General features: G+C 37.4%; 1 protein-coding gene across 2 annotated transcripts; it reads left to right on the plus strand.

Moving 5' to 3' along the window:
• LOC5580280 (probable pseudouridine-5'-phosphatase) lies at positions 1-27,214 on the plus strand. 2 transcript variants are annotated; one of them, XM_021853456.1, is made up of 5 exons: positions 1-218; positions 15,074-15,200; positions 26,208-26,426; positions 26,558-26,790; positions 26,853-27,214. In XM_021853456.1, exons 2-5 carry the CDS (start codon positions 15,089-15,091, stop codon positions 27,027-27,029), a joined length of 741 nt encoding a protein of 246 aa, XP_021709148.1. In that variant the 5' UTR covers positions 1-218; positions 15,074-15,088; the 3' UTR covers positions 27,030-27,214. The 2 variants fall into 2 exon arrangements, with proteins under 2 accessions (XP_021709148.1, XP_021709147.1); XM_021853455.1 differs by lacking the exon at positions 26,208-26,426 and adding an exon at positions 25,919-26,137 and having other exon boundaries at positions 4-218.
• Positions 27,215-27,408: the final 194 nt, after the last annotated feature.

A 27,408-nucleotide genomic window follows, 5' to 3' on the forward strand; every position in this document is an offset into this window, starting at 1 on the left:
CATCGACAACAGTCATCATCAGTAGCGTCTCGCGAGACCGTCTTGAGTCTGCCTCCACTACTAATACAACTCAGTAGCCGAGGTGTGGTGCGTGATCTCGTGTGTTATCAGCCTACTGTGTGTTGCTTTACCAACAGATTCCGGTGTTATCGCAAAAATTAACACTTCGGAACATATTTGTGGCATTGTTATATTTGGGAAGAAATCACCGAAAAGAGGTAATTATCCACGACGCGAGAAGCGAAATCTTCTCTGGCGGTGCAGTTATATAAGCGTATACGCCTCGGGTTCGTGCAAATTCCCTTGTCTTGTTGTGTGTGATTGGTTCGCTGATTAATGGGTTGTGTATGGGTCGATGTGACTTTTATGAACCAACCGGCGCGTCGCTTCTGATGAAGCTGGGGGCAAGGATGTTCTTTATTTTCACGAGTGATACAAAATTGTAAGCGCACAAAAAACCGTGCTTTTGTTGTCTGTTTACAAGGTTCGTCCCTTTACTCGAGGGTTGTTGTCATTCCGATGCAAAATTTCCGATGTTACTCATTCAGAACAGAGAAGGTTGCCAGTATGGGGGATTTCAGAATCATATATTGACACATACTTGTACGCGAAGGTACGATGCTGCCATCAGGAAAAACGAAAGTTTACTCTATAGTGCTATAAGTATCGAAAAATTTTGCCTGGCAAGGTATAGGAAATCAATTTTGAAATGCTTATATGAAGTTTACTTTGACAGTTATTACATATCTGTTGAGTATACAGTTAACTCTCCCTTACTCGATATCCCGTAGGGGAAGTGGTGGTAAAATGAACAGGGGTGGTAAACGAACACCATGCCTTTTACCGAGAAAAAACAAATTTCGATGATTTTTTATTACGCACGGACAATTTAGATCATAAATCTTAGTGTTCGAGTTGATACGTAAGTCAATTGAAGTGAAAATACCAACAAAAACTAAGGTTTTAGAAAACCACGTTTGAAAATTAGAATTGACGTAACTTTTAGCTAGGAAGACTTGAGGTTTTTCAGTAAGGTGAATATCGTTATGATATGATGTCAAATCTGATACCATTAGAATTCTTTTTGAATGGATTACAATCATTATTGAATGTATTTTCGGTGGAGCAATGAAAATTTTCAGAAATAATTTTTTTGCTCACGTTTTTTGCATGGTGTTCATTTTACCACCAACCGCTGTTCATTTTACCCACATAGTGCAGGTAAAATGCAAATGTTCACGCTATTTGATTGCGATGAAAATATGTAAAAATTTAGCTATTTTAGTACGAATTCATGTAGCTGCTATAGATTACATCCCTATTTTTGATGTTGTGCGATTGAACTATACAAATTCCTCATTTTTCTATCAAAAACAAGATGATTTCATTAAGGTGTTCATTTTACCACCACTTCCCCTATCTCGATATGGAGTTAGAGAACCATAGTAAAAGTTGGTTTTCATGGCTAACTCGATGGTCCCTTAGATCGTAGTTGCACTGGTTTTGTGTTCTGTAACTCGATACCTCCCTAACTCGATGGTCCCTTCAATGTCGGGTAAGGGAGAGTTATCTGTATGTTGATAGACTTTTGATGGCCTAATATTTTAATATTTTTTTTCTCAATAAATTGCTGATTAATTAATTTAACAGAATTCAATTAAATGGTGTTTTAAATTTTTACTACACTTTTAAACTCGATATTAACGGGATCATCGAGTTATAGTTATATCGCGACCACGATGCAAATTACTACAGTTTACATATGCCGTACCGTATCGAAGGTTAAAAAATCCATAATTCAATACATAATTAGAAATCATTAACATTCCAGATGCAATAGTAGATTTTCATGAACATTGCTTTGATGTTGAGCAAAAAAATGGTTTTAAGAAAATATTGAAAACGATGCCGGACAGTACCGTTTTTAGGACTTTGACAGGCTGTGTCCCGCGCGTCTTTTTAATGAAAATTGAATTCGTCCTTTATTTTCGGAAATGATGAGTATAAAATATTTTCGGATGATTATGGTAACTTAAAATACCAGTTTCAATCAGTTTTGAAAATTGAAGATACTTTCTGAGGAGATATTGTTTAATAATAAAAAAAACGAATTGAAGAATTTAAGTATGCTTTGCATAGTAAAACTAATTAATAATTTTCACAATACATTAGTGTGATGCCATTCAACAGCATTTCCTCTGTGTTGTTCCTTAAATATGTGTTCGAGGTTTTCAACAATTAGAATAACTTCGAGAATAATGTTTAAGCGCAGCAATTTGCAATAAAAATCATTACCGTAAAACGGGATAACTTTGATAGTTTTTTCGAAGAAAACTTGAATATTTATGCATGCTGTTTCAAAGAATTATAATTTATATTTTTTAAAACAAGTGCTGGCATCCTAACTATAGATTGCAGTTGATAAATTGCCAAAGGATTTATTTTAAATGGATGTATAATTTTTCATATAATCGAAAGTCCGTTTTCTGTTTGGGGTTACTTTGATAATGAAGTATAAATCGAACAAAATTAAATGAATTACGGAACATTCATAGGGCGTTGCATACCTCTAGGCGTTTAACGCTATATGGAAATTTCTGACTTAAATTACAAAAATGGTCCCAGTTTGTGAAAACGGTTGTCGCTAAGAGATTTGAGACCGAATTCATATTTTACTACAGCTAGGCTGTCAAGGATAAGTGACGAACTCATTATGACCTCATTAAATAGGCAAATATATTAAAAACTTAACGATCACTCCGACATCTGGTGGCTAGTAGAAGAACCTTAAAAAAAGAGGTTGGGTTGAGAACGCACCGTGTGCAGCATAGGAAGGAGCACACAATTTACACTTTTTCTCAGAATAGTTATTTTGTAGACGATCAGAGAGCATTGAAAAAACATAATAAACTTGTTTTCCAACGAAAATGTACAGATCCGGTCGGTGATCAAGTGTGGTTAGTGGGATAAAATTGGAAAATTGGTGTTTGGCAACATAAGGATATAAACTTCCGGATTTTTTGTTAGTGGTTAAATTTATTGTGAAATCACGCGTATCGCAAGAATAGTGGTTCCAAATGATTATGCCAATGGAAAATAGTTCAATAATCGATTGACTATTACCCAATTTTTGGGTTGTAAAATTGAATTTTGGACGTAAACAAACATTTTCAGTGACATTTCTTTCATTCTTCCCCAGCGACCTCTATGATGGTGGCGCATTATATTTGCCTATAGTGATCGTAGAACAGATTGTTTGAGAGCGTTTCAAAAATGCTAAAATCTTTTAAATTTTTAATATTTGCATATATAGGTATTCTCAAATGTACTTGTTTCCAATGAAAAAAGTGACTTTGACATGAAGTGTCATACTAATATTCTTTACTTTTGCATTCGTTTTGCTTAACTGATTAACAGAAACTTTGTTATTTCGTTTAGTATGTTGTTATCATCGCATTATCAAAGTTACTCCGTTTTATTGTTACAGTAGGTCGAAAGTTGATCAGCATTGCAAAACTTAACTGTCGCAAGAAGACTAATTGTCACATCTTACAGAATAGGCAATGCAGAAAATCTACTCCAAAGATCAAAAATGAGTTTTGCTTGCGTTGTGAAAATATGTGATAACTAGCCATAAAATTTCAATATAATTGTGGTAAGATGCTAATGTGTCCATGTTTTTAATGGAACAACCTCATAATTTATCCGAAATATAAAATGTAATTTAGAATCAATACCAACAAAATCTATTTTTTTTAAATTCCAAATGTTGCTAAAATGCTTTCACCGGCAGCTAAATGCTTCAAAAGCATTCGCAGATTTTATTTCTTCGTAATCTTTAAAAATCAAAGAATCGCTTCGTTGGAAATTCGTGTGCTCTGAAGGTTGCACAATTTGGTAAAATGCTTAATTTCCGATACTGCTCAAATTAAAAGGTTCCAATACATCTGAAGGTTTGACAAACTCTTGACACCACGCCTTCATTTAGTTCTTAAGAAAGGTGAAAAAAAAGTTATTTTTTAGCTTATTACTACTAATTCTGTTTTTGTTTTTATCTCTACAGAGGTCTAATAATTTAAATTTAAACACAACTTAAAAGAATAAGAACTGAGAAAACTACCGTAATTTCGGGTGAAATTGAACATTTTTCACGGTTTTCCATGTCTGTTTTCTATAATATTTTACAGATGTGATTTTAGTGTTAAAAACCGTCTCTAATCCTGAATCTGAATCCAAATATGCTTGATATCTTTTAAAAAATGAACGTTTACAAAAAAAAAAAACATTTTTGATATTTTTTAAATTTTCACCATAGAATCTTGATAGTAAACAGATAATTGGGACAAAGTTTCATGATGGAGAAATTTTTAATAAAAAAGTTTTTGTAAGAACTTTAGGTCGATTTTAAAAAGTTTTGATGTTTTGTCAAAATAAATACGTTCTGATGATACAATAAGAATCTTGAAATTATTCTGAACCATAATGATTCTATTGATAAATTCTCTAGAAGTAGCCATTTTCGAATTATATCGAGTTTGATGCAATAAATATCATTTGAATATTAAAATAGGCCATTTTCATTACTTATTCGCGATAACACGCTTTTCTGAGGTTCCTAGGGTGACTAGAAGTCAAAATTAAAAACGATGGTTTGGATGACGTATCGGTCACATTAGCGAGTGTGCACAGTAACATCGAATTATTTTTTTAATTCTAATGGATTTCTCATCTTGCTTTGTGTGCTTTGCTTTCCAGAAACAAAATATTATTTACTCTGTATACTAACTTTCAATGTTTTCAACATGCAACGGTATTTTTAACGAATTCTCTTTAAAATACTGTTTAAAAGTGTTTGGCGAACAAGTTTACTAGTTTCTACAGTCAACTCTCCATAACACAATACTTCATATTTCAATATCAAGTTAGAGAACCATAGTAAAAAAAAGTGCTCTATAACTCGATACCTCCTTAATTCCCTGGTCCCTTCACTACTTAGTTATGGAGAGTTGACAGTAACTATAACTATTTTGGAAATTCGGTTTTGATGCCCAGACTCAGATTTAAATTATGAATTAAAAGAATAAATTATGAATAATCAGTGGCAGAACTAATACTCATTTTACGCGTTACGATGAATTTTATCATAGCCATTATAGTTCGGTAAACTAAAATACAGCTAGTTTGTAAAGTTTTAAAGATTTCAGTAATATTTTTCAACAAGAACGGTAAAAATTTACCGCATCACGTCAATTTTGATTGCCAGTACAAAATTCAGCTGTTAAGATTTTACTGGAATCCGTGAGATAATCTTAGTGGGTTAATTTTTGAGTTTTGAAGAACAATTATCACGTCATACATAGATTTAACTTAAAACTTTGATATACACAAAAAAATCGTTATATTGGGAATTTACAAACATGTTCTGGCCATCCCAAGGTAACAATGTGTGTGAAGCATTTATTTTTGCATGACTAAGTAAATTTTAGAATTTTTCTATATGAAATGTGAAAAACTATCTTATTATATGCGGTTTAGTGTAAAATGTTAGACTAGATAGTTTTGATTTGTTTGATTTTTTGGATTATCATTTTTTCTTTATGTGGAGGTGAACGCTTGTACTTGATTTATCATTGGCGTAGTGGTAACGCGCCCCAACTAGAGATCGGGGAGTCGTGAGTTCGATTCTCACTGAGAAGACGTGTAACTTTTTCGCAAATCTTCACATCAATTTGTCCATCTAATCCAATTGCAAAATATATGTAATTTTTAGCTTTTCGGTAGTTGTTAAACTTCCACTCGGCTGGTTAGCCGTAAACCACGATTCATAATTGAAAAACAAGCATTAAATAATGTATATTGATACATATATTGAGCTGTTCCGTAATCAAATCCTCATGGTTTGTAAATTAATTAACGCGCTTACGCGTGGTAAAGATGAATAAATTATGGGTAAGATTTAAAAAAAAATCCACGTCCCATAATTTATCCATCTTTTCTTTACCACTCGTAATGAGTTAATTGATTTAAAATTAAATAATGTGTTTTTTTATCACGAATCAATAATAATACTTCGGAGTATTACTTTCAATCCTGCCCATTTTCAATCTTTTCTTTTCTGAGCAATATCAAAAGTTCTGCCTACTGCAATAATTACAAATGTCCAGAAATTATCACAACATTTCATCAAGAAGCTTTCAAAATAATTAAATTTTCCTTGAAGGCTTTATTTAATTCATACAAATCATTGTTTTCTTGAGACACTTTAGTTCCACTTTCATAAATATTTTCAGGATTTACTTAAAAATATCATGAAAAGCACTAGTTAAATAAAATCCTCCTACAGTAATGGCCCAATTTTGTCAGCCTGCGATTTTGTCTATCCCCGATTTTAGCATTTATATTTATTTTAATCAATATACTGGCAATCTAACGACCGAAATTTCAAAATTTGAAATTTATAATAATTATCCAAGAAACTGATCAATGTTACCTTGGATTACGGTACATAGAAAATGGAAGTAGAAAAAAAATATTTACAAAATCATAAAACTAAGTCTTTAAGTTAAAATAAAAATTTAAACCAGTTGAAATGTTTTTTACTGATTTTAGCTCTTTCCCGATTTGTTAACCAATGGGGCATGGGGCTGTCAAAATCGGGACATCTGTATTGGAATTAATTTGAGTATTGATCCACGAGTAATGCTTGTTCGTAAAATCTCCTTTGATAAAAATTTAGATCTATTGCTAGTCAATTTCCGCTAGTAAGTTTGAATCATATGAAGTTGATGCTCAGTTCATTCAAAAAGCAAATAGGCAACTATAAAAATATATTTACCAAGTTGTGTTTCAACAGCTCTCAAAATGTTTGGTTTCACGTGATTAAAAAAATGTTTTATACACTTATGAATGACGATAGCAACTTCACCTAAATTGTATGATGACATTATCATCACCTGGCTGGTTTCAACCAGCCTCCTTCAACACATTGTTGCTGTAAGCTAAGAAATGATCCTAATTTAGAAAAACTAACAAAATAATCAAATCCATCGCAGTAAGCTCTGCACGGGGCCGGCTGTCTTTGTTTTCCTGTCACGGTTTTGCACGTTTCCGCGTGATTTTCGTTTCGGACGTTGACATCGAGTTTAGCCTGATTAGCACCAGTGCCAACGCTTCAGTTAATTTCTGTTTTAAGATTCAATGTGTGGAGAATTTTTTTTTCGCACTACTGTCACACCACGTCAAACTGTTATGAGTCGATGTCGATTGATGGAGGCAAATTGAATCGCACTTAAAAATATTTTCTGAGTCACTACGATGGTACCTTGGAGATGCAGAGGTATCCTCCTGTCTCTAGAATCAACAATCATTACACTCTAACATTCCTTCTTTAGAAAATATCACAAATGCACTTATACAGTCGGTATTGAGAATACAGTCGATTCTCCACATCTTTAAGTTCTACATCTCGATATTTCTCCCTATGTCGATGATTTTGTTCGGTCAAATTGACAAATTTTGTTCGGTCCCTTCATTCTGCATACATTTTCACTCTCCGTATCTAGATATCCTAGTTATCTCGATATCTCCCTATCTCGATGTGATTTTCATTTCCAATTTTCTCTCTGTGTGTCGATATGCCCATTATCAAAGTTGATAATAAATTTTCGAGCTGTTTAGTGGAATACCTATAAGCAGGCTTGATAATACTCCTCAACATCATCAGAGTTCGGTGACATACTCTACTCTACTCTGACTGCCTTTGCCTCTTTGCGAGGGAGCGATAAAATGCTAAGCAGAGAGGCAACGAAAAATGAGCGAGAAAGATGCACCACAAAACACAATCGAGTAAAATTCCATCAAAAAAGGGTGCTCTCACAACTCCCCGAGGACTGCCTGTTCGGGCGGCAGACTCAAGAGTTCGTTTGAAGTGTGAGTGATGGTGAGCATCGCAACGAGAGAGAGAGAGAGAGAGTACCTGAAAAAATCCTCGCATTTTTTTGCACTCTCACTCGAATCACTTCAGGATCTGTGTTGAAAATTTTGAGTTTATTTTTTTCTCCTCATAAAAACGGCAAAATAGCCTCCTCTTTGCATCGTAGAGGAGTTTCTATCAAGCCTGCCTATAAGTAGATGAAAAACCGAATATAGTACTATACCATTTGATTCCACTAGGGTTTGTATCCTTTTTACAGATACGCGTATTTCGACCTCAACTGTAAGGTCGTCTTCAGTGTCGTGTACTAGACTCGACTCTAGTACACGACACTGAATACGGCCTAACAGTTGAGGTCGAAATACGCGTATCTGTCAAAGGATACAAACCCTAGTGGAATTAAATGATATAGTACTATATTCGGTTTTTCATCTACTTACTCATTATCTGAGAGAGAGGAGACAGCTCACTGACAACTGGCTTGTTTTCTTGGCTTCTTTGATTTCTTCTTCTCATATTTGGGTTATGCACAATGGTTCGGAGAGCACAAACTGGGTCAAAACCATTGTCACATCCCATTTGTTTTCAAAAAGATCACAAAACTAAAAAAATTCAATAGCAAATTGAGCTCAATCGACAATATTTAAATATTCAACGATTTTATATACGAGAACACAGGAAAACAACCTTCACATCCAGTTTAATTTTGGCCAAATTATGACGGTTTTTCACGCTCTGCCCTTCGAATGTGCGGTTTTCCAGTGACAGTTGATGACAGGTTCCCTTGACTTTTGGGAGCTCGCAATCTAAGCCAGCTGTCTCCTCTCTCTCAGCTCATTCTCAAAGGTTACTAGACTAGATTTTAGGGAATCAAAACAATTTGCAAAGACGAAATAACGTCTGTTTGTCTTTAATTTTGATAATAAAATTTTGAAATCGGCTCGGGCAGACCACCATAGTAGGCCTTCAGTGATTACATTTTGATCTAATGCCTTTGAAGGAAGTGCTTAAGTAATATTCGCTTGTACTTGAACCTTAATAAACGAATAGTAGAAATTGTTTCAAGAACGCTAGTTCTTCTCTCATTGTTACTATCTCATCGCTAAAGAGCAACTGTAAACGAAAGGCTGCCGAGTAGTAAACACAAAACAAAGTAATCTGTTTCCCTGCGACATGCGCTTGTTCATTGACCAGATGTTTTTGTCCTCAATCATGTTCATCTTTTCATTAACTATTTAGCTGCTGTTGGTATCCTTACTTGCAAGTAGTGACTCAAAGGGGAAACAGCGCGACGTGGACCTGCTCAATCGAGCACTCGGTCACTTGCCTACCATGCGATGGGCGCCGGATCATCACCTTTTTCATTGTTGTTAGCAAGGAAGCGCACGCGCTTCCATCAGATTTGGTCGTGCGTTGCGATGCCGATGCACCATATAAATATACTCACCTAGAACTGCGGAAGCAGCTGTTTTCCCCATCGTAGGCAGCTACGACATAAAACGCTGTAGTAACCGTAATCCTTTGCGTCGCAGCAGCCACTAACCGTGTGGCCTACTAGGCGGGAGAATCAGCGAGCACATTTCAAAACAATGACGTACACCGATGGGATGTCGTTTTTGTCCATTCTCTATCTATAGTATAGGTTCCCAAACTTTTCAGTTGTGCGACCCATCTGGCCGCTCTGCTTGTTTTTCGCGACAAGTAGACGCAGAGAAATTAGTTATAAACTCAGATACATTTTAGTTCAAACCAATCAATTTAATTGTTCTAGATGTTGTGGGTTAGGTAACACTATCATCCTAATTTGGTGGAATTCACTGGATTATACATGACTGGAAATGCAAACATGACTACAGTCATGTCTTTATTCTGCTTGCAGTGAAACCGGGTGCAACATTCTGTTATTCAACTTGCCATACACGTCAAAATCGTAGAACATGATTAAGAAAATCGTTCATATCATAGGGTAAATACCATTGCTCACCTAGTTTCTGTAGCCTATCTTATGCAATTTTTCCTCAGCTCTCTGATGATGATTTCAGCGGTGCGGTGCGCTAATGGTGAATTTTCAAGGATCGCCAAACAAAAAAGTTTGAAAAAACTAGATTGGATTACCTTGTACCTTTTCATTCCGCCCTAATTGCTTATATATGACAGATACGCGTATTCCGACTACCACTTGCAGTCTTATTCAGTGTCAGTTACCCAGTGGATACGAGTAACTGACATTGAAGAAAACTGCAAGTGGTAGTCGAATTACGCGTATCTGTCGAAGATAAGCAATTTGGGCGGAATTAAAAGGTACAAGGTACTCCAATTTACTTTTTTGTTTCTCTTTTGAGATTCTGCTCAGAGAATTCGAATACATTAAAAAGAGATCCAAAAATTTGTCAAGAAATATTTCCAGGAATGCTCGTGAAAAAAAAACCTGAGTGTGTAGATCTGGTACTTGAATGAAGTGTTGGCGATGGGGTCCACCGCTTGGAATTCGCCAGCGTATTTCCTGGATAGCTGCCACGTTCACGTCGACATTCCGTAGTTCACGAGCCAGGAGCCCATCACGCGCGGGTTCATTCAAAGTTCTCACGTTTCAAGAACCAACTTTCCAATCGTTGTCCTTTATTCGTTGCCGAGTCTGTTGCGCTACCTACATCGTGCTAGAGGGGCTGCCTCCTCGGCGCTGACACGATACGTATCGATACGTATCGATACAGCATTGTCCGCTTGTTCTTTACATGATGACCACGGTCATAGCCATCACAACCATCCACCTTTATCAGGGCTTTGGACCTGTAGCTCTGGTTCTCAATAGTTTCAAGTTCTTTCGGACATGCTACTGTACTGAAAGCTACTGTACTGAAATCTCGAACATTATCGAACTTTCATGTACTTCGGATACTTTTACGAAGATGTTCAGAATGTGGGTTAAGATTTTGTAGTTGAAATATTCTATGTATGAAAAATTTTAGCTGAAAAATTGTATTTTTTTAAATTTGGCATGGAAAACAACCTGGAAGATGAAGCAATCCAATTTTCCCCGACAGAACACTTTGGAACTATCAGTATGTGAAAGGCTTTGTGTCTTATTATTGTCGAAACAAATCTGAGACGTCGAAATGTTGATACAAAATTAAGCAGGACGCAGGACGATGAGAAGTTTCCTTATGATGATACTGAACGCGAGAAATAAAGTTCCTTGCCAGATGCCTGCAATGAAAAAGCTTGCTCAATCAAAAACAAATCTTTTTAGATAAGAATCAATCATAAACCAAAAAAACATCAAAATTAATTTAGGATTGACCAATATAAATCTTATTTTAATATTTCCTTTGGGGATCATAGGGTTGAATTGAGCGTGACAATAAAAATCGGGATTTCAAAAGAAGTGGTGATGAAGAACTGGTGCTCCGCGCAACAAATCAATTGCTTTGATAAAAAATCTTTGTTTTCCGATGCTTCGATTGAAATATGGGTTTTCAAAGAAAAGGCTTATATGGTCATTTTCCACAAAATTGGCCATAATTCAAAAACGAAAAAAAAAGTACAATTTAAAAATTTCAAATTTTTTTTTTTTTGAAAGTTTTCTACTAATTGAAACATAGTGAAATCCGTCATTAGTAAATGAAAAACCGAACTTAGTACTACCGGGTACCCCCGTTGGTTTGACCACATTTAATTTGAACACTTTTTAATTTGTACCCCGCTAATTTGCACATCGTCAGATTAAAAATGGTTCAAACGCCATTTATCTAATGGGACGGAGAAAACTAGAATGGAACGCTGTGGAACGGAACGCAGAATCAATACAAAACAGCGAAAGAGGAAGCCAGAAACACGTTTCTAGGGTGACTAGATGTTCAAATTAAAAATGAACCCCGATGGTTTGCATGAGGTGCCGTTCAAATTAGCGGGGGTGTACGGTATACCTTTTAATTCCACTAGAGTTTGTATCCTTTGACATATACACGTATTTCGATCTCAACTGTAAAGCCGTCTTCAGTGTCGTTTACTAGATTCGGAGCAGAGGCGCGTCCACGTTTGAAATCATGGGTAGGACAAACGTTGGTGAATATTTTGTACACAATGAAGTTAAAAATATTTACTACTGGACTGAAATTGAAAGTTACTACATTTTAGGGAAAAATTTTCTAAAAATTTGTTCAGGATACCCCAAGAATTCATTTTGGATTTTATCATAAAGAACCATAGAAATGGAATCCCCTAATATTTTTTTTTTAAATCATCTGAATTCCTCCAAAAGTTCTTTGAGTTTTTTTTATCCATAAAGTCCTAACTCTTCCAAGATTTTATCCAGGAAGTCATCCATCGATTTCCCTGGGATATCCTCCAAGATTGCCGTTCAAAACGTCTTCTAAAATAGAATCAATAACTTCTCCAGAAATTTCTAGGGATTTCCTTTAAAATTGATTATTAAGATTTAAATAATATTTCAACTAAGGATTTCTCTAAAGATTTCTGCAATTGCTCCACAGATTCCTTCTAAAATTCATACAGAAATTTATCCAGTAATTCTCTGAGATTTGCTGAAGTAAGCCTTAATTTTTTTTCTTTTGTCTCCAGGGAAATGCCAAGAATTTTTTTTCAAAAAAAAAAAATCCGTGAGGTATTTTTGAACAAACTCCTTAGTTAATTACTGATAAAACTAGAATAAGTTTCCAAGTTACCCTTATTGAACAAGGATATCTGAAAGAACTTCTGGATTTTTGATGAAGTTTTAAAAGATTTTCTAGGTAAAGCGGTGGAAAATTTTGTGGAAAACTGTTTCCAGTTAATATTTGTTTTTATTCCAGAGAAAATTTGCTGTTTTTTCATAAAAAAAACTTTGTTTCTATGATGCTTCTTTCTTGAGTTAAGATTTTTCATAGAAAAGGCTCAAAATGTCACATTTGCCCATATTTTACAAAATTGGCCATAACTCAAAAACGAAAAAAAATACCATTTCAAAAATTTCAGCGATTGAAGCTTATGAAATTACCTTCTCAAAAATATATTTTTGAAAGTTTTCCACTAATTGGAACATAGTTTTTATCCGGCTTTTCTTTACGAATTTTCTCAACGGTGGAAAATTTTGTGGAAAACTGTTTCCAGTTAATATTTATTTTTATTCCTGAGAAAATTTGCTTTCATTTTCATAAAAAAACTTTGTTTCTATGATGCTTCTTTCTTGAGTTATTATTTTTCATAGAAAAGACTCAAAATGGCACATTTGCACATTTTTCACGAAATTGGCCATAACTCAAAAACGAAAAAAAAACACCATTTCAAAAATTTCAGCGATTAAAGCTTATGAAATTATCTTCTCAAAAATATTTTTTTGAAAATTTTCCACGAGTTGGAGCATAGTTTTTCCGGCTTTTCTTTTTGAATTTTCTCAACGGTGGAAAATTTTGTGGAAAACTTTTTCCAGTTAATAGTTGTTTCTACGATGCTTCGTTCTTGAGTTATGATCTTTCAAAGTAAGTAGTGTAAGAGGAAAATAAAAAAATTCCAACTGAGTTTTCCGGGAAAAAAGCGACCCTGAATTTTTCTCAATTTTTTTAATTCATATATTGATGAGCCCTGCCTGTGGAAAAAGTTTCATAAAAATCTGAGACCTTTCGGCCCAAATCCGTACGGAAATAAAAAAAAATCCCCTCCTATATACCAAATTTGGCCAGGGTACTCCCAATTTAGCCACTCTCATGAGAAATCAAAGCGATTGGCCAATTTAGGAACCGAATTTAAATCTCTGGCCGAAACTGGTTCCGATGGCCTATATTGACCAACGGGATTTTCAAAGCGAAAAAATGGTTATAGCTCAGTTTTGATATTTTACACATATAATATAGATTGCAAGCACATATTTGTAGTATAAATACGGCTTCCCATTTAATTTTTAATGACATTTTCTCTTATTTTGGCCAAAACCGGTAAAAATAAAATTAAATATAAACTAATAAAATTCAATCCTGATTGACTGTTTAAGCCTGGTATCCACATCCTACGTAGAGCGGTCAAGTCCAATTTGTTGCTATTTACCGAAGTAATTTTGACAGCTGATTCAGAATGAGCGAAGTGTCACTTTTACTTGCGGAATAATTGAGCAGCACATTTTTCCGTACGGAATAGTTGGGGATGAACCTGCCTACGGCAGAAAATCCCTTCAATAAAAAGTAATTCAATTCAATTCAAATTCGTACGGAATAGTGACAGCTCCATTTGATTTGTACGGCAGGCGTTACCAATGTTACGAAATCAGCTCTGCTTGTCAACTGGATACAGCTCAAGTAATTTGGACAGCTGAAGTATTTCTTGGCCATTACTTGTCCTATCCTTTTGCACAGTACTTACGAAGTGGATACTACCCATTAACGATAAACTTGCGACGATCGACGCGTCACCATATTTCATACAACGGAGGCTATTAGAACTAACTTGGAGGTGATGATTTGGAGGTTATTTGGCAAGTTAGAGGTAAAAATCACCTCCAAATACTAGCGATTTTGCGGTGGGATGTTGACGTTTGATCACGAATAGCTGATACTGACTCGGAAAAGTATCACTATGTACACTCACATGTAGTAAGTATGCTGATACTTTTCCAGCTATGTCAGAGTAAAACCACAAAATTTATTTATTTATTTATTTATTTATTTTGTTCAAAACTAAAAATTATTCGATGAAAATGTATTCACAGTGAACACATTTCACTGTAAATTTTCTTAATTTTGAACGAAAAAACTGCCTTTGAAAATTTCGAACGAATCTTGCCCCTAAAGTATGTAAAGTATAATGCAAATATATTTAAATTAAAAATGATGTTCTAAAAGAATAGTTTAAAGGTTTCCATCTCCCCTTTTTTGTATTTGTGAGTATGACAAAAGTATAAATTTCCTCACAACGCTCTCTGACATTGGTTCACAACTCTTCTTCAAGTTTCACGATCCACAGTTTGGGAACCAGTGCTCTATAGAGTGTTAAGTCCCATTTTTAGTAGAATGATGCTATTTAGTGCTGCTTACTAACTTTGGTTTACTCTTTCTCTCTCTCTGTCGATGGCGCAATCTTGTTTGTGTATTTCCATCATGTCCGCGTGTGTGGCGTCATCATCGTTCATGTCGTTGTCATCGTCGTCGTTAGCTCCTGCCAGCGAAAATGAGTCGACTCTTCAGTACTGGTTCGGTTCTTGGCGCGGGTGGCAGCAAAATGGCTAGCAACTTCCGGAAGGTAACGCACTGCATCTTCGATATGGATGGGCTGCTGCTCGGTAAGTAAATGCATTTCATCGTAATATTTAGCACTACTCAGTGAATTGGCTTACAGTATTGCATTTTCCCGTTTGCACCTGGTGATTGATTGTACGGTACAGAAGTTCCCTCGACGGACAAAGTGTTCCCCCCCCTATGCATGCTTATCATTTTCATCCATTTTCAAATTCAGCTTCAATTAACTATTCAGCCTATATTATAGTAGATATTTCAAGAATTAGTGCAAGTGACCGAAGAGATACATTTTCCTAAACCGCATCGGTAAATCAATCAGGCAGTCCCGTGTAGCGTTCGACTATTGATCCAACAGCTGACTTGTGCCCGCGTCGTCCCCTCTACCAACAAGTGATGGAATGCAGTGGAAAATCGTAGTGCAATGGGGGGGTTTTTCGTGGAACGGGAAAACTGCATGATGCACCCACAATGGGGTGGCCCAAAATGTTCGAATTTTAAAAGCTTAAGTTACATCCCTCATGTTTTGTTCATTTGGACCCCAGAAGGTACTGTGAAAATTTGAGCAGATTCCGTCAACTCTAAAGGGGAGCTAAATAGCTTGAAGTTTGGAGAAAATCAACAAAATATATGGGAAACACGATTTGAACTAGATTTTTGTCCATAGATGGTAAAGTAAAGCGATGAGTTTCTTTCATTCAATTGAAGATTCTTCAAACAAGATTTGCGGTTGTTACAGTCTCATCACTGTTGATTGGAGAATCTTCAAATAAATTGTAAAAGAAATTTATCGGCTACAGGAAAACTACCTCTGGTCGAAAATGTAATTGGAACCGTTTTTCTCATATATTTGGTCAATTTTCTTCATACTAACTTCGAGCTCGCTTAGCCCCCCTTAGAGTTGACGGATTCCACCCAAATTTCCACAGTAGCTTCTGGGGATTCAAAGGAGCAAATTTGAGGGTTGTAACTCAAGACTTTTGTAGTTGCATCATTATGGGACACCCTAACCCATTATATTCTCGCAGTGAGATTGACCTTGGGTCCGATCGCGCGAGGGAAAAGGCGTTGCATCCATACTTCTTATTAAAGTTAAAGTCCCATGTAAACTGTTGATGAAGGGGAACGACGACGACGTGGTTTACGTTCTTCGTTTTCTTGATAGTGGTTTTTTATGCCTACCCTACCTGCCTAGACGGCGTAGGTAAATAGCAAATGTATTGATAAGGAAAGCACGCGATTTATTGTGAGTGGAGCAGGCAAACAGATGGACGATGATGCAAATTATTGCCCTAGTGCTGTAATGGTGATGGTGATTAAGTGCTAACTATTACTGTGTAAACTGTTGCAAATAATTATAAGACAGGGTGATTTCGCGGCCAGTGATGAAAAGTGCAATCAGTGAATACACAAATACCGGAAATATTTATTCAACGTTGTTTGACATCCAAATGTGTACCAGCTTTTTATTAGATTACGTAAAAGGAATGAAAAGTATAAACAAGAAATTCTGTCATTTGGATGTTGGTACTTCATGGTTAAGAATTCATCTTTATGATAGGGCGACGTCTAATATCCATCGTATTGAGCTTTGATCAGTGAGAACCTGAAATTTTTCCAGTATTGCAGTGAATGATGCTTATACAAACCGATGCCAAACAAAAATAATCCAAATCAGCGTAACATAATGGGGCCTTCTAAGCAGGGATGCCAGGTGATTTTTTCCAATGTCTTCCAATTGCGTGGAAAAATGTCTTCCAATGTCTTCCACTTAAAACTTTTCAATTATCATGGTAGGTATCTTTATAAAGTCAAAATTTTCGGGTTAAGGCCCCAGTAAAAATGGAGCGAATGAGAGAACTGAAAAAATCAGTTTTCTGCTTCAAAATCCCAAATTCTGAAAAAGTAAATACACACATTTGTTTTACTTTCAAACCAAAACTGCTGTGTATTTTTTTAATATGTTGATTTTAACGCAGAAAACTGCTTTTTCAGTTATGACATTTGCTCCATTTTTAGTTAAGCCTGGTAAGTCAGAAAGTTAGGCTCTCCTTTATCATGTTTGACATTATTGTTGAGGATTTTCTTAAAAGAAATCCTCCACAGCTAATTCCTCTAGCATATTGTTTTTAAATGCTTTAAGCAATAGCTGACCTGTGCATGGTTTTATTTTCAACCAGATTTCAATTTAATCGGAAGATCCCTTGGTTATGAATAATTATTCTTGAGAATTCATCAGGAGTTCAATCAGAAACTCGTCTAAGAACACCTTCACAGATTGCTACATGAATACTTAAAAAATATATCTACATTAATTTATTCACGGAACTCCGCATTGAACTGAAATGTATCTAAAAGAATATGGAAGGTTTCTCCAAGATAATATGAATGTATTCCTCTAAGCATTGCAAAAAGGATAAAATGAATGAACAATTGAATTAATAAAATTTCTAGTAGAATACTTCTTTACGAGTTCCTTCAGAAATGTTATATGATATTCAAAGCCAATCAACGAGAAACTTTTTGTTCTTCGTCCACGAATTTCTTCAATTGTCTAATCAGAGATTTCTGCACTAATTTATCCAGGAATTTCACAAAGAATTTTTTTTCACGCCCTATTTTTCCGACAGCAATCTCCAGAAATTCTAGCAAAAAATTAATATTTTTTCATGGTTTTATTCAGATTTTTTAGCAAACTTCTAAATCTCATGTACTCTTCGATGAATTATTCTCACGATCTTAAAAATTTCGTTAACAGTTTTCAAACAAGTTACCCTAGAACTCCTTTTAGCATTTTTTAGAAACTATCAGCACTATTAACTTCAAGGATTCCTCCCTGAATTTCCTGCCATAGATTCCACCAAGGATTGCATAACTACGAAACTACGAAGAAATTATGGAAGGTATTTTTGAAAGTAAGCAATCCGTTGGGATTTCAGATGGAACTCTGAAGATATTCTAGGAGAAGCTCGTAAGAAATTCCTGGACGAAATTTGGAGAATTTCTTGGAGAAACACTGGAGGATTTCCCGAGGACTTACTGGTAGATTCCTCGATGTCTAAACTCCGATTAAACTCATGGAGGAACTATGGCGAAAATCCGAAGATATTACCGGTGGAGCTCCAAAGAAATTTTCGAACGAGCTCCCAGTGGAGCTCGAATAGAATTTCCGATCTGGACGGTTCCAGAAATTCCTTGGAAGATTTTTTCCAAGAATTCCCCCGAAGGTTACCCCAAAAACTCATCCGAGATTTTCTCCTGGAATTTCTCATGCAATTTCCAATAGCAATTTCTCCGTGGATTTCGTCCACAATTTGCACCAGGAATTCCTCAGAGGATTTCGGATAGCAATTTCTGCGGAGATTTGGTCCAGGATTTTCTCTGGAGATTTCGTCCAGAAATTCATTAAGCAATTCCTCTGAGGATTTTCTCCAGGAATTCTTTCGGGGATTTTTCAAGAGAATTTTTCAGGAGATTTCCTCCAGGAATTTCTCTAAGGATTTAAACCAGGAATTTACCCGATTATTTTCTCCAGGAGTTCCTCTGGGGTTTTCTTCGGAGATTTCAAGGATTTCTCCGGAGGTATCCCTAGGAACTCCTCTGGAAATTTTCTCCAGGAATTTCTCAGAGGATTTTCAAAGCTATTACTCTAAGGATTTTGTCCAGAAATACTTCCGAGGATTCCGTTCAAGAATTTCTCTATGGATTTCCTCAAGAAGCACGTCCGAGTATTTCTTGCCGAAACTCCTCCTGGGATTTTCTCCAGAAATTCTTCTGGGAATTCCATCCAGAAATTTCTCCAGGGATTTCGTCAAAGAATTCATCTGAGAATTTCCTTCTGAAACTTCTCTGGCAACTTGTTCCAGGTATTCCTTCGGAGATTTTCTCCAGAAATTTCTCGGGAGTTTTTTTCCAAGAATTCTTCCGGTGATTTCTCCCAAGAACTCCTCCAGGATTTTCTCCAGGAATTTTCAAGGAGATTCGAGCATTTTGTCCAGGAATTCCTCTGCGGGTTTTATCCATAAATTCTTTCGGGGTTTTACTCTAGCAATACCTCCAAAGATTTCATTAGTTTAAGAAGTCTTTTAGGAATTTATTTGAAGATTTCCTACAGAAAATCCTTCGGAGATTTCCTCCAGCATTTCGTCCAGATATTTTTGAGAAATTCATTCGGGGATTTTTCATAGAATATCTCCTGAGAATTTTTCTCCTCCAGATTTTTTTCTGGGGATTTCGTCCGGAAATTCTTCTGGGGAATTCATCAAGGATATAATCCTGGGGGATGCAAATTGAAAATCAACAAGCAGTCAGGCTGCTGTCAACCAAAACTTTTCATAAAAATGATCCGAGTATACCCAGGAATGTTCGGTCATGATTTCGTCACGCTAAAAATGTTATGCAATTTATATCACACAAAGACTGCCAACTGTAAAAAAATTGTGCTTGGTTAATATTATGCAGAAGCATTTAACAACTTTTCTTGAATATGTTTCTTTTTGACACACGGCCAGAAACTTTTTGATTAAGTCTGTTTATTGGGAAAATCGTTAGCATTGAATTGATGATGCTCTGTGTGAGCATTTTAAGAGTGCACTTTGGACGTGGTTTCCTGCGAGACAAGCAAACAAACAACGGTTTGTTGTTTGAACAAATAAAATATTCTAGTCCGCACCCCCTAGATATCATCTAATGATTTGCTTTAGAAAATCCTGAAAGAATTCCTCCGGGGATTTTCTCCAGAAACTCCTCAGGGGATCTTAAATAGCAATTTCTCCGTAGATTTACTCCAGAAATTAATCCCCGGACGACCTCAAGGGGATTTTTTTTCCATAAATTAATCCAGTTTATCCTCCGAAGTTCCTCCAAAGTTCCACCGGGAAGTACTTTGGATTTCCTTCATAGCTCCTTTAGGAATTGTCGCACAGTTCTTTCAAAAAATCCTCCAGGATTTTTTTCCGGAGTTCCCCCATGAATTCCTTTGCGAGTCCTCCAGCAATTCTTCCGAAGTTTCATCAGCAATTCCTCCAGAGTTCCTCCTGGAGCTTCTGGAGGAACTATGAAGCAATTCTTGGAGGAATTCCGGAGGCGTTCTTAGAGCAATTCCTGAGAAATTGCTTGATTAACTCCGGAGAAATTCCTGGAGAAACTGAGGGGGTATTCGAAGCGATTCCCACTGTTGGTAAGGAACCCCGGAGGAACATTCCAGGATTTACAGAGGAACTTTTAAGGAATTGCTGGCGGAACTCCAGAGGAATTTCTGGAAAAAAATGTAGAAGAATTGTCTGTAGAAATCCGGAGGACGTTTCGAGGAATTGCTGGACGAAATCCAGAAAAATTGCCATGTAGTGATTTTTTCGAAGCAACTTCAGAAGAACTCCTAGAGGAGCTCTGGAGCATATCCGAGGAATCATAGTGAAACCCCCATGAGTCGATGTTCCATTATTAGATATTGACACATGAAACCATACAAAAAACCCATTATTCCGTGGTTACTATGATGGTCCCCTCATACAACTTTCCAAAACATTTCTGTTCCATGGCTCGGTATTCCCATGAGAGGTTTGACTGCACTTGAGGAACTCTGGAGACTTCCTGGAGATATAAAAAACTCCAGGAAGAACTATGGAGGAGCTCCAAAAGAATTCCCGGAGGAAATCCCCGAAGAAATTCCTGTAGCAAATCCCCGGAATTTTTTTTTTTTTCTATCTTTATTAACAAGATTTTTAGCCCTGGGCTAGTTCATCTCGGAACCTACTTCCCTTCCGAAGGAAGTCGTCACTGAACTTATTAGTGACTATCTCGGGGATGGGATTCGATCCCAGGTCCTCGGCGTGAGAGGCGTGTGTTCTAACCACTACACCAGGTCCGCCCCCTCCCCGGAAAATTTATTTATGGAAATCTCCAGAGAATTTTCTGGAGGAAATCCTGAAGTAAATCCCCGGACGAATTGCTATTGAGAAACCACTGAGGAGTTCCTCGGAGGAATTCGTGGAGCAAATCTCCAAAGAACTTCCTGAAGGATATGTTTTGAAATATTCTCTGGAAAAATCGCCGAAACAATTTGTGAAGAAAATCCCCGGAATTAATTACTAAATGGAATACCCAGAGGAAACCCTGGATGAAATCTCCGGAAAAATTCGTGGTGCAAATCCTCAGAGATATTCCTGGAAGAAATCTTCGGGAAAAACTCTCTGAAAAAGTCTCCGAAGGAATTTCTGTAGAACATCCACGCAGGAACATCTTAATGAATTTCTAGACGAAATCAACAGAGGAATTCGTGGACAGAATCCACTGAGGAAATCCCCGGAGCAGTTGTTGTTTACATCATCGGAGGAGTTTCTGGAAAAAAAAAAATACCCAGAGGCATTGTTGAAACAAATTTCCGGAAAAATCCCCGAGGGAATTCCTAGACTTAAACTTCGGAAAAAATCCTGGTGCAAATCCCCAGAGAAATTTCTGGAGAAAATCCTAAAAGGAATCGCTGGAGGGAATCTCCGGGGGAATTTCTGGACGATATCCATGGAGAAAAGTTTCTGAAGGAAAGATATACCCGAAAAAATTTCTGGAGCAAATCCCCAGAGAAATTCCTGCAGATTTCGAAAAGTCCTTGTAGAAATCCCTGAGTAATTTTGATGGAATAATACTAAAACATTACTAGAATGTCTTGATAAATCTTTGCAAGAGTTGCTAAGAGAAACGCTGCCAGAATCCTTGTCAGAATTCTCAGATCAACATTTGAAAGAATCTTTGGAGAATTTTAAACGGAATTTGGAGAGGGATCGCTATTGTTTGAATAAGACGTGCGAAAATCTTTTTGAAGAGTTTCTGTAATTTCCAACTCATATATTCTTTTTTTAAATCTAGGAATTTTTAAAATGCCAAAACTTTAAACTTGTCTTCCAAATGTCTTTACAAATTCTGAAAAGTCTTTCAAAAATCTTCCGTCATCCAAATGTCTTCCACAGTACTCAAATGTCTTCCGATGGAAGACATATCTTCCAACCTGGCAGCCCTGCTTCTAAGGCCTAGTGGTAGGTACCGTGGTTACAGTGCAAAACCATGCTGAAGGTGTTTGTTTTGATTCCCGGTTGGTTCAGGATCTTTTCGTAATGGAAATTCCCTTGACTTCCCTGGGTATAGATGGAGTGAGTATCATTGCAATGTGCACATGTGCTTGCCGCGGCGAAGAAATACCGTAAGGTGGTTCCGGGGAGATAAGGGTCTGAGACCAATGGTAATGTCGGTGCATTCTGTACACCACTCGAGCAATTCAACAAGGATTTCTCAAGTACATTGCATGAGTTTTAGTGGGTCTTCGTTGGTGCAGCATCTCCACACTCTCTGAGTTACCTTCTCAGGCGTCTGTTTGCAGGGAGAACCCTTGTAAAAAAAACACGATGAAATATGACGTCCATCGTTTCTCGGGATATCTAGACTCTTGGAAATATAACTATAACTATAATATAACGGACAAAAATCCTGCAGAAGCTTCCAGCTATCGTCCAATCAGCTTGCTTTCCTCCGTCAGTAAACTTTTTAAAAAGGTCATTTTGAACAGAATGATGATTCACATCGACGAAAATTCAATGTTTGCCTATGAACAGTTCGGATTCTGACATGGACATTCGACCACACATCAAGTTTAACGTGTAACCAATTTGATTTGTTCCAACAAATCTGAAGGCTATTCTACTGGTCTTGTCTTCTAGACATAGAAAAAAGCATTCGAGACAGTGTTCGGCATGAAGGCTTAATTGTAAAACTGAGCTGGGTGAGAAGAAATTTCAACCTGACTATTTTTTTCTCAGATAGATGACATAAATTCAACCCAGTGTGGAAAAGTTTAAAAAAATCGACTATTGTTTTCTATTCCATTTTTTTTTATATATATAAGTTCTTTAAGGGGTGTCCGGCCATTTGGCCGAACGCCGTTTGGCCGAATTCTGTTTGGCCGAACGCCATTTGGCCGAATGCCATTTGGCCGAATGCCATTTGGCCGAATGGGTCGTTTGGCCGAATGCCGTTTGGCCAAATCACGAACAAAAACATTTTTTTTCAACTCTGATGTGTGGCCAGTCATGTTTGTCACTTTATAAATTCTCCATGAGAATAAATTAAACTATCCGCTTATTCAGGACGAAGTTGTGAACTCGAGTAAACATTCTGTGCTCATGGTTGTTTCGTCGCTGGGCTACCAACGGTGTGCTAGGGTTTGAAATGTTTTTGATAATTTCATAACATTTTTTTCCTTCTTTTGATCATAGGCTGTTCTTTCATATATGAATATTTTTCATAGTTATCGGAATTAAGGCTTATAATACGTTCATGAATAGTTTTATTAAAAATTAAACCGAACGACTCGATGCACACTTACGTTAAAGAAGCTCCGTTGTGAAAAGCAAAACTTGTGGTTGCTATAAACAAAGAATGGAAATCTAGTGATCATGACAAAATCAATGATGCATCGCGGTTGTTCTTTATCGTGGGATCATAGCAACAACGATAAACCATTGATCGTCAAGTCTTCACAACAAACTACGCTCCGCGAAAAATGAATCGCTCGGCATGTGTGCTAACGATCAATTGTTCGCAAACCGAATTCACAAGTTTTGGAAGATTTTCACGCTTTCACCTTGCGATATGACTTCTAGCATACCATTTTTGAGCTTGAGCTTGAGCTTGATTGGCCGCCCGTGGATGCACTCCAGTATCGCCAGATCAACTGCACTTACACAAGGAACCAACCGAATGACTGCTTGGGACTAACAGGCATCCTCAGTGTATAAGTGCTGGTGATCTTCTATTTTTAGGCAATAATGGCACCTGCCACGTCAGAATGCAGACCAATGAGGGGAAGGGGGAGGAATTGATGATGCATTGAACTGGCTCCCACGTAGACCGTATATTCCACTGCATCCACGCCAGTTCATGCGGGAGTGTATGGATGGGGGGAAAGGTATGGCAGAGAGGTTTGCTTTTGTGGTTAGCAGACTGCCTATGTATCAGGCGTGCGCGTGGAAGTAGGAAGCGTTAGGGAAACGGTTTCTTGTCCGTCTCTGGTTCTAGCGTTTGCTATGAACGAATAGTTTGAGTGTGACATATTTAGAATGGAAGATAGAAGCAAGTGAGAGATATACATATAACTACAAAGTACGAGGAAAGGGACGGGCCTGGGATTGAACCCATGACCTTCTGCATATGAAGCAGAAGTGGTAGCCATCAGACCACCAACCCCGTCTGACTTCTAGCATACCATTTTTGATCTTAAAGTCAATCGGTAATGGTTTGTGCGAAAATTAACATCGTAAATGCGTTCTGATTCACATTAATCGCAACATGTTACAACATCCGACAAACGGTTTGTCCCACGACAAACAGTTTATCTGATGCTCCATATATCGGTTCAACGCGCGCGGAATGAGGTATCGCAATCATGCTTTTACATGAACAACGGCCCTCTTAGATCATTCGAATACTGTGTTATTAGTCGCTAGAGATGATTTTCTTCCATCCTTGCTATAAACTAATCAATTTACCAAGTACTATCAGAATAATTGAAGCATTTCGATGCTATAGAAAGACGAATAAGTCGTAAAACGTTTTTATTACCTGTCAAAATCTGACTACAAACGCAATAGTGGTTTCTGCGCTCGTGTACATACACATCACATGTCACCAACACTACTTAAAGAGTGCTGCTGGAAAATATAAACAAAGATCAGTAAAATTGCGGCGAGAGCTCAATGCGAAAATCTATGCTAGCAGCCATTACCGCTGGAATTTGATTACCAACTAATGGGTCGGATTTGCTAGATAGAAGGCAGTAGTGTTCCAACCAGCGAATCCCCGCTGTAACACAATAGAGGTCTACAGTCAATCTGCCACGAATACTAATGCACTATCGATCTTACACAAGTCGATTTCCTCAGAATGAAAACGTATCGATGTGTGTTTGACGTCATTTGAGCTTTCGGTCAACGTCTGTCCAACAAGGAAGTAAATGCTGGGCAGCATATCTGTTTATGTTTGCTTTCTCACAGCAAACTAAAGCAATGTTGTGACAGTTCTCACAGCAAACAAAGAAAATTTCGTCAACATTGCACTACTACACCGTAAATTAGATTGATCTATGATTAATATTTTTCATAACATTAAGCAGTGCATCGTACCCCGCAACGATAATTATTCATACAAAATTAGCGTTTTAAAAAAGTGTTTTTTTTAATAATCTATTATAATTAGGATAAAATCTGGCTTAACACCATGTAGGGTAGATACAGACCAACTATGTTCGTGCATTAAAACAATACATACAGGTTGTTTGATCTTTAGTTCGGCAAATCTTCCTGAAGTAGTGGATTTGAACCCAGGTTCCCCTACACATGGAATTTAAAATAGCGACCATGCGTCTCCGTTAAACTGTTACCTCTCTCACCATGAAAAGTCTATTGATCATCTAGAAATCGATGCATTCTATGCAAAGATAACGTTTTAAGGTACTTTAAGTAACTTATATTGGTAGTTGCTTGTAGCTATATTCATTAGATTCAATCAATTATTCACCAAAGCATATCTATTCATTGTTAGCCGTATCGCACCCTAGTCACATTCTATCAGTAACACGTAAAATATGCGCTTGAGCTCCAGCATTCCATCTTTTCCAGCAATACCAATTTTCCCACACATCAATCACGTTTCGCAGTTATTGCTGCTTGTATCAAAATTTCTCCTCTCGCATTATCACCTCATTCCTCATCCCCGACAGACACCGAAAAGCTCTACACGGAAGTAACGCAGAGCATTGCCGATCCATATGGGAAGATCTACACCTGGGAAATCAAGCAGAGCATCATGGGCCTTCAGCGGGAAGCGGCCGCCGTGGCCATCATCGAAGCACTGGACCTGCCGATGACACCGGAAGAGTACGTTAGAATTTCCACCGAGAAAATCAACCAGCTGATGGGAAACTGCAAAATGATGCCAGGTACGACGAGGTCACCGAACCGACCGAGCTAATCGGGGTTTCCCTTTCTCTTTTTTCTTCTTTTCCACAGATACAGAGAAAATCTACGAGAAGATTTTACGAGATCTGATCAAATCGTACAACTCGACCTACCCGTGGGCCACCCGCATGAAGGTCATGGGTACGACCGAGCAGAGAACCGTATCGATCATAGTCAATGACCTGAAGCTGTCCTGTACAGTGGATGAGTTCTTAAAAAAGTTCCGTGAGAAACAGCTAGTGGATCTCGCTGGCGCTCCTCTCATGAGAGGTACTCTCATTTAAACGAGTATTGAATAATTGATTTTCTCTGTGTTTTATTGCTAGCAAGTTGTTCTATCATTTAGCGCAATCTTAGTTCAGAATGAAGCGAAAGTTAACCGATGGCGCTTTCTTCCACAGGTGCCGAACGGTTAGTCCGACATCTGCACCAGAACAACATTCCCATCGCAGTGGCCACCAGCTCTGGGGCGGACTCGGTCAAAGTGAAAACGAAAAACCACCAGGAAGTGTTCGAGCTTTTCCACCACAAAGTTATGGGTTCGTCCGACGCCGAGGTCAAGGAGGGTAAACCTGCACCCGATATCTTCCTAGTGGCTGCCTCGCGCTTCCCCGACAAACCCAGTCCAGATCAGGTAAGTTTTGTTGATACGTTTATCGATAAATCAAACTATACATCCTCCATCGTTTCTCGTAGTGCCTTGTGTTCGAGGATGCCCCGAACGGTGTGACGGCAGGAGTTTCAGCGGGAATGCAGGTCGTTATGGTGCCGGATCCAAACGTGAACGAGGACCAACGGAAGCACGCCACGGTTGTATTAAACTCGCTAGAAGAATTTCAGCCGGAACTGTTTGGACTGCCGGCATTCAAATAGGACGGTTTTTAATGATTAGATGCTAGCTGATTTAAGAGTAGTAGGTACCCATAAGAGCGATATGCGGACGGTCACTTTGCAAGTGTACTATGGGCTATATCGGTGAATATCTTGACTCAGATGATCTGTCGCTTTATTTTCACATAAAATGGATATATTTGATATTTTCTATCATGTGAAGTAAACATGTTTGTCAGATGGTGTTTAACTGGAAAGAAAGCCGTTTTTCTCTAGGAGAATTCGATGATATTAGGATTTGATATTGTTTTGAGGAGATCCATCAATGTCGGATCGTAAATCGGGTTAGTAGTATTTGGTCTTTTGATCGTATCGCTTGCTCCTGCGAGCGATGAATACTTCTTCGGCGTATACTACGTTT

Source organism: Aedes aegypti, chromosome 3 (genome assembly GCF_002204515.2).
Source record: "Aedes aegypti strain LVP_AGWG chromosome 3, AaegL5.0 Primary Assembly, whole genome shotgun sequence".
NCBI classification, from domain to species: Eukaryota; Metazoa; Arthropoda; class Insecta; order Diptera; family Culicidae; genus Aedes; species Aedes aegypti.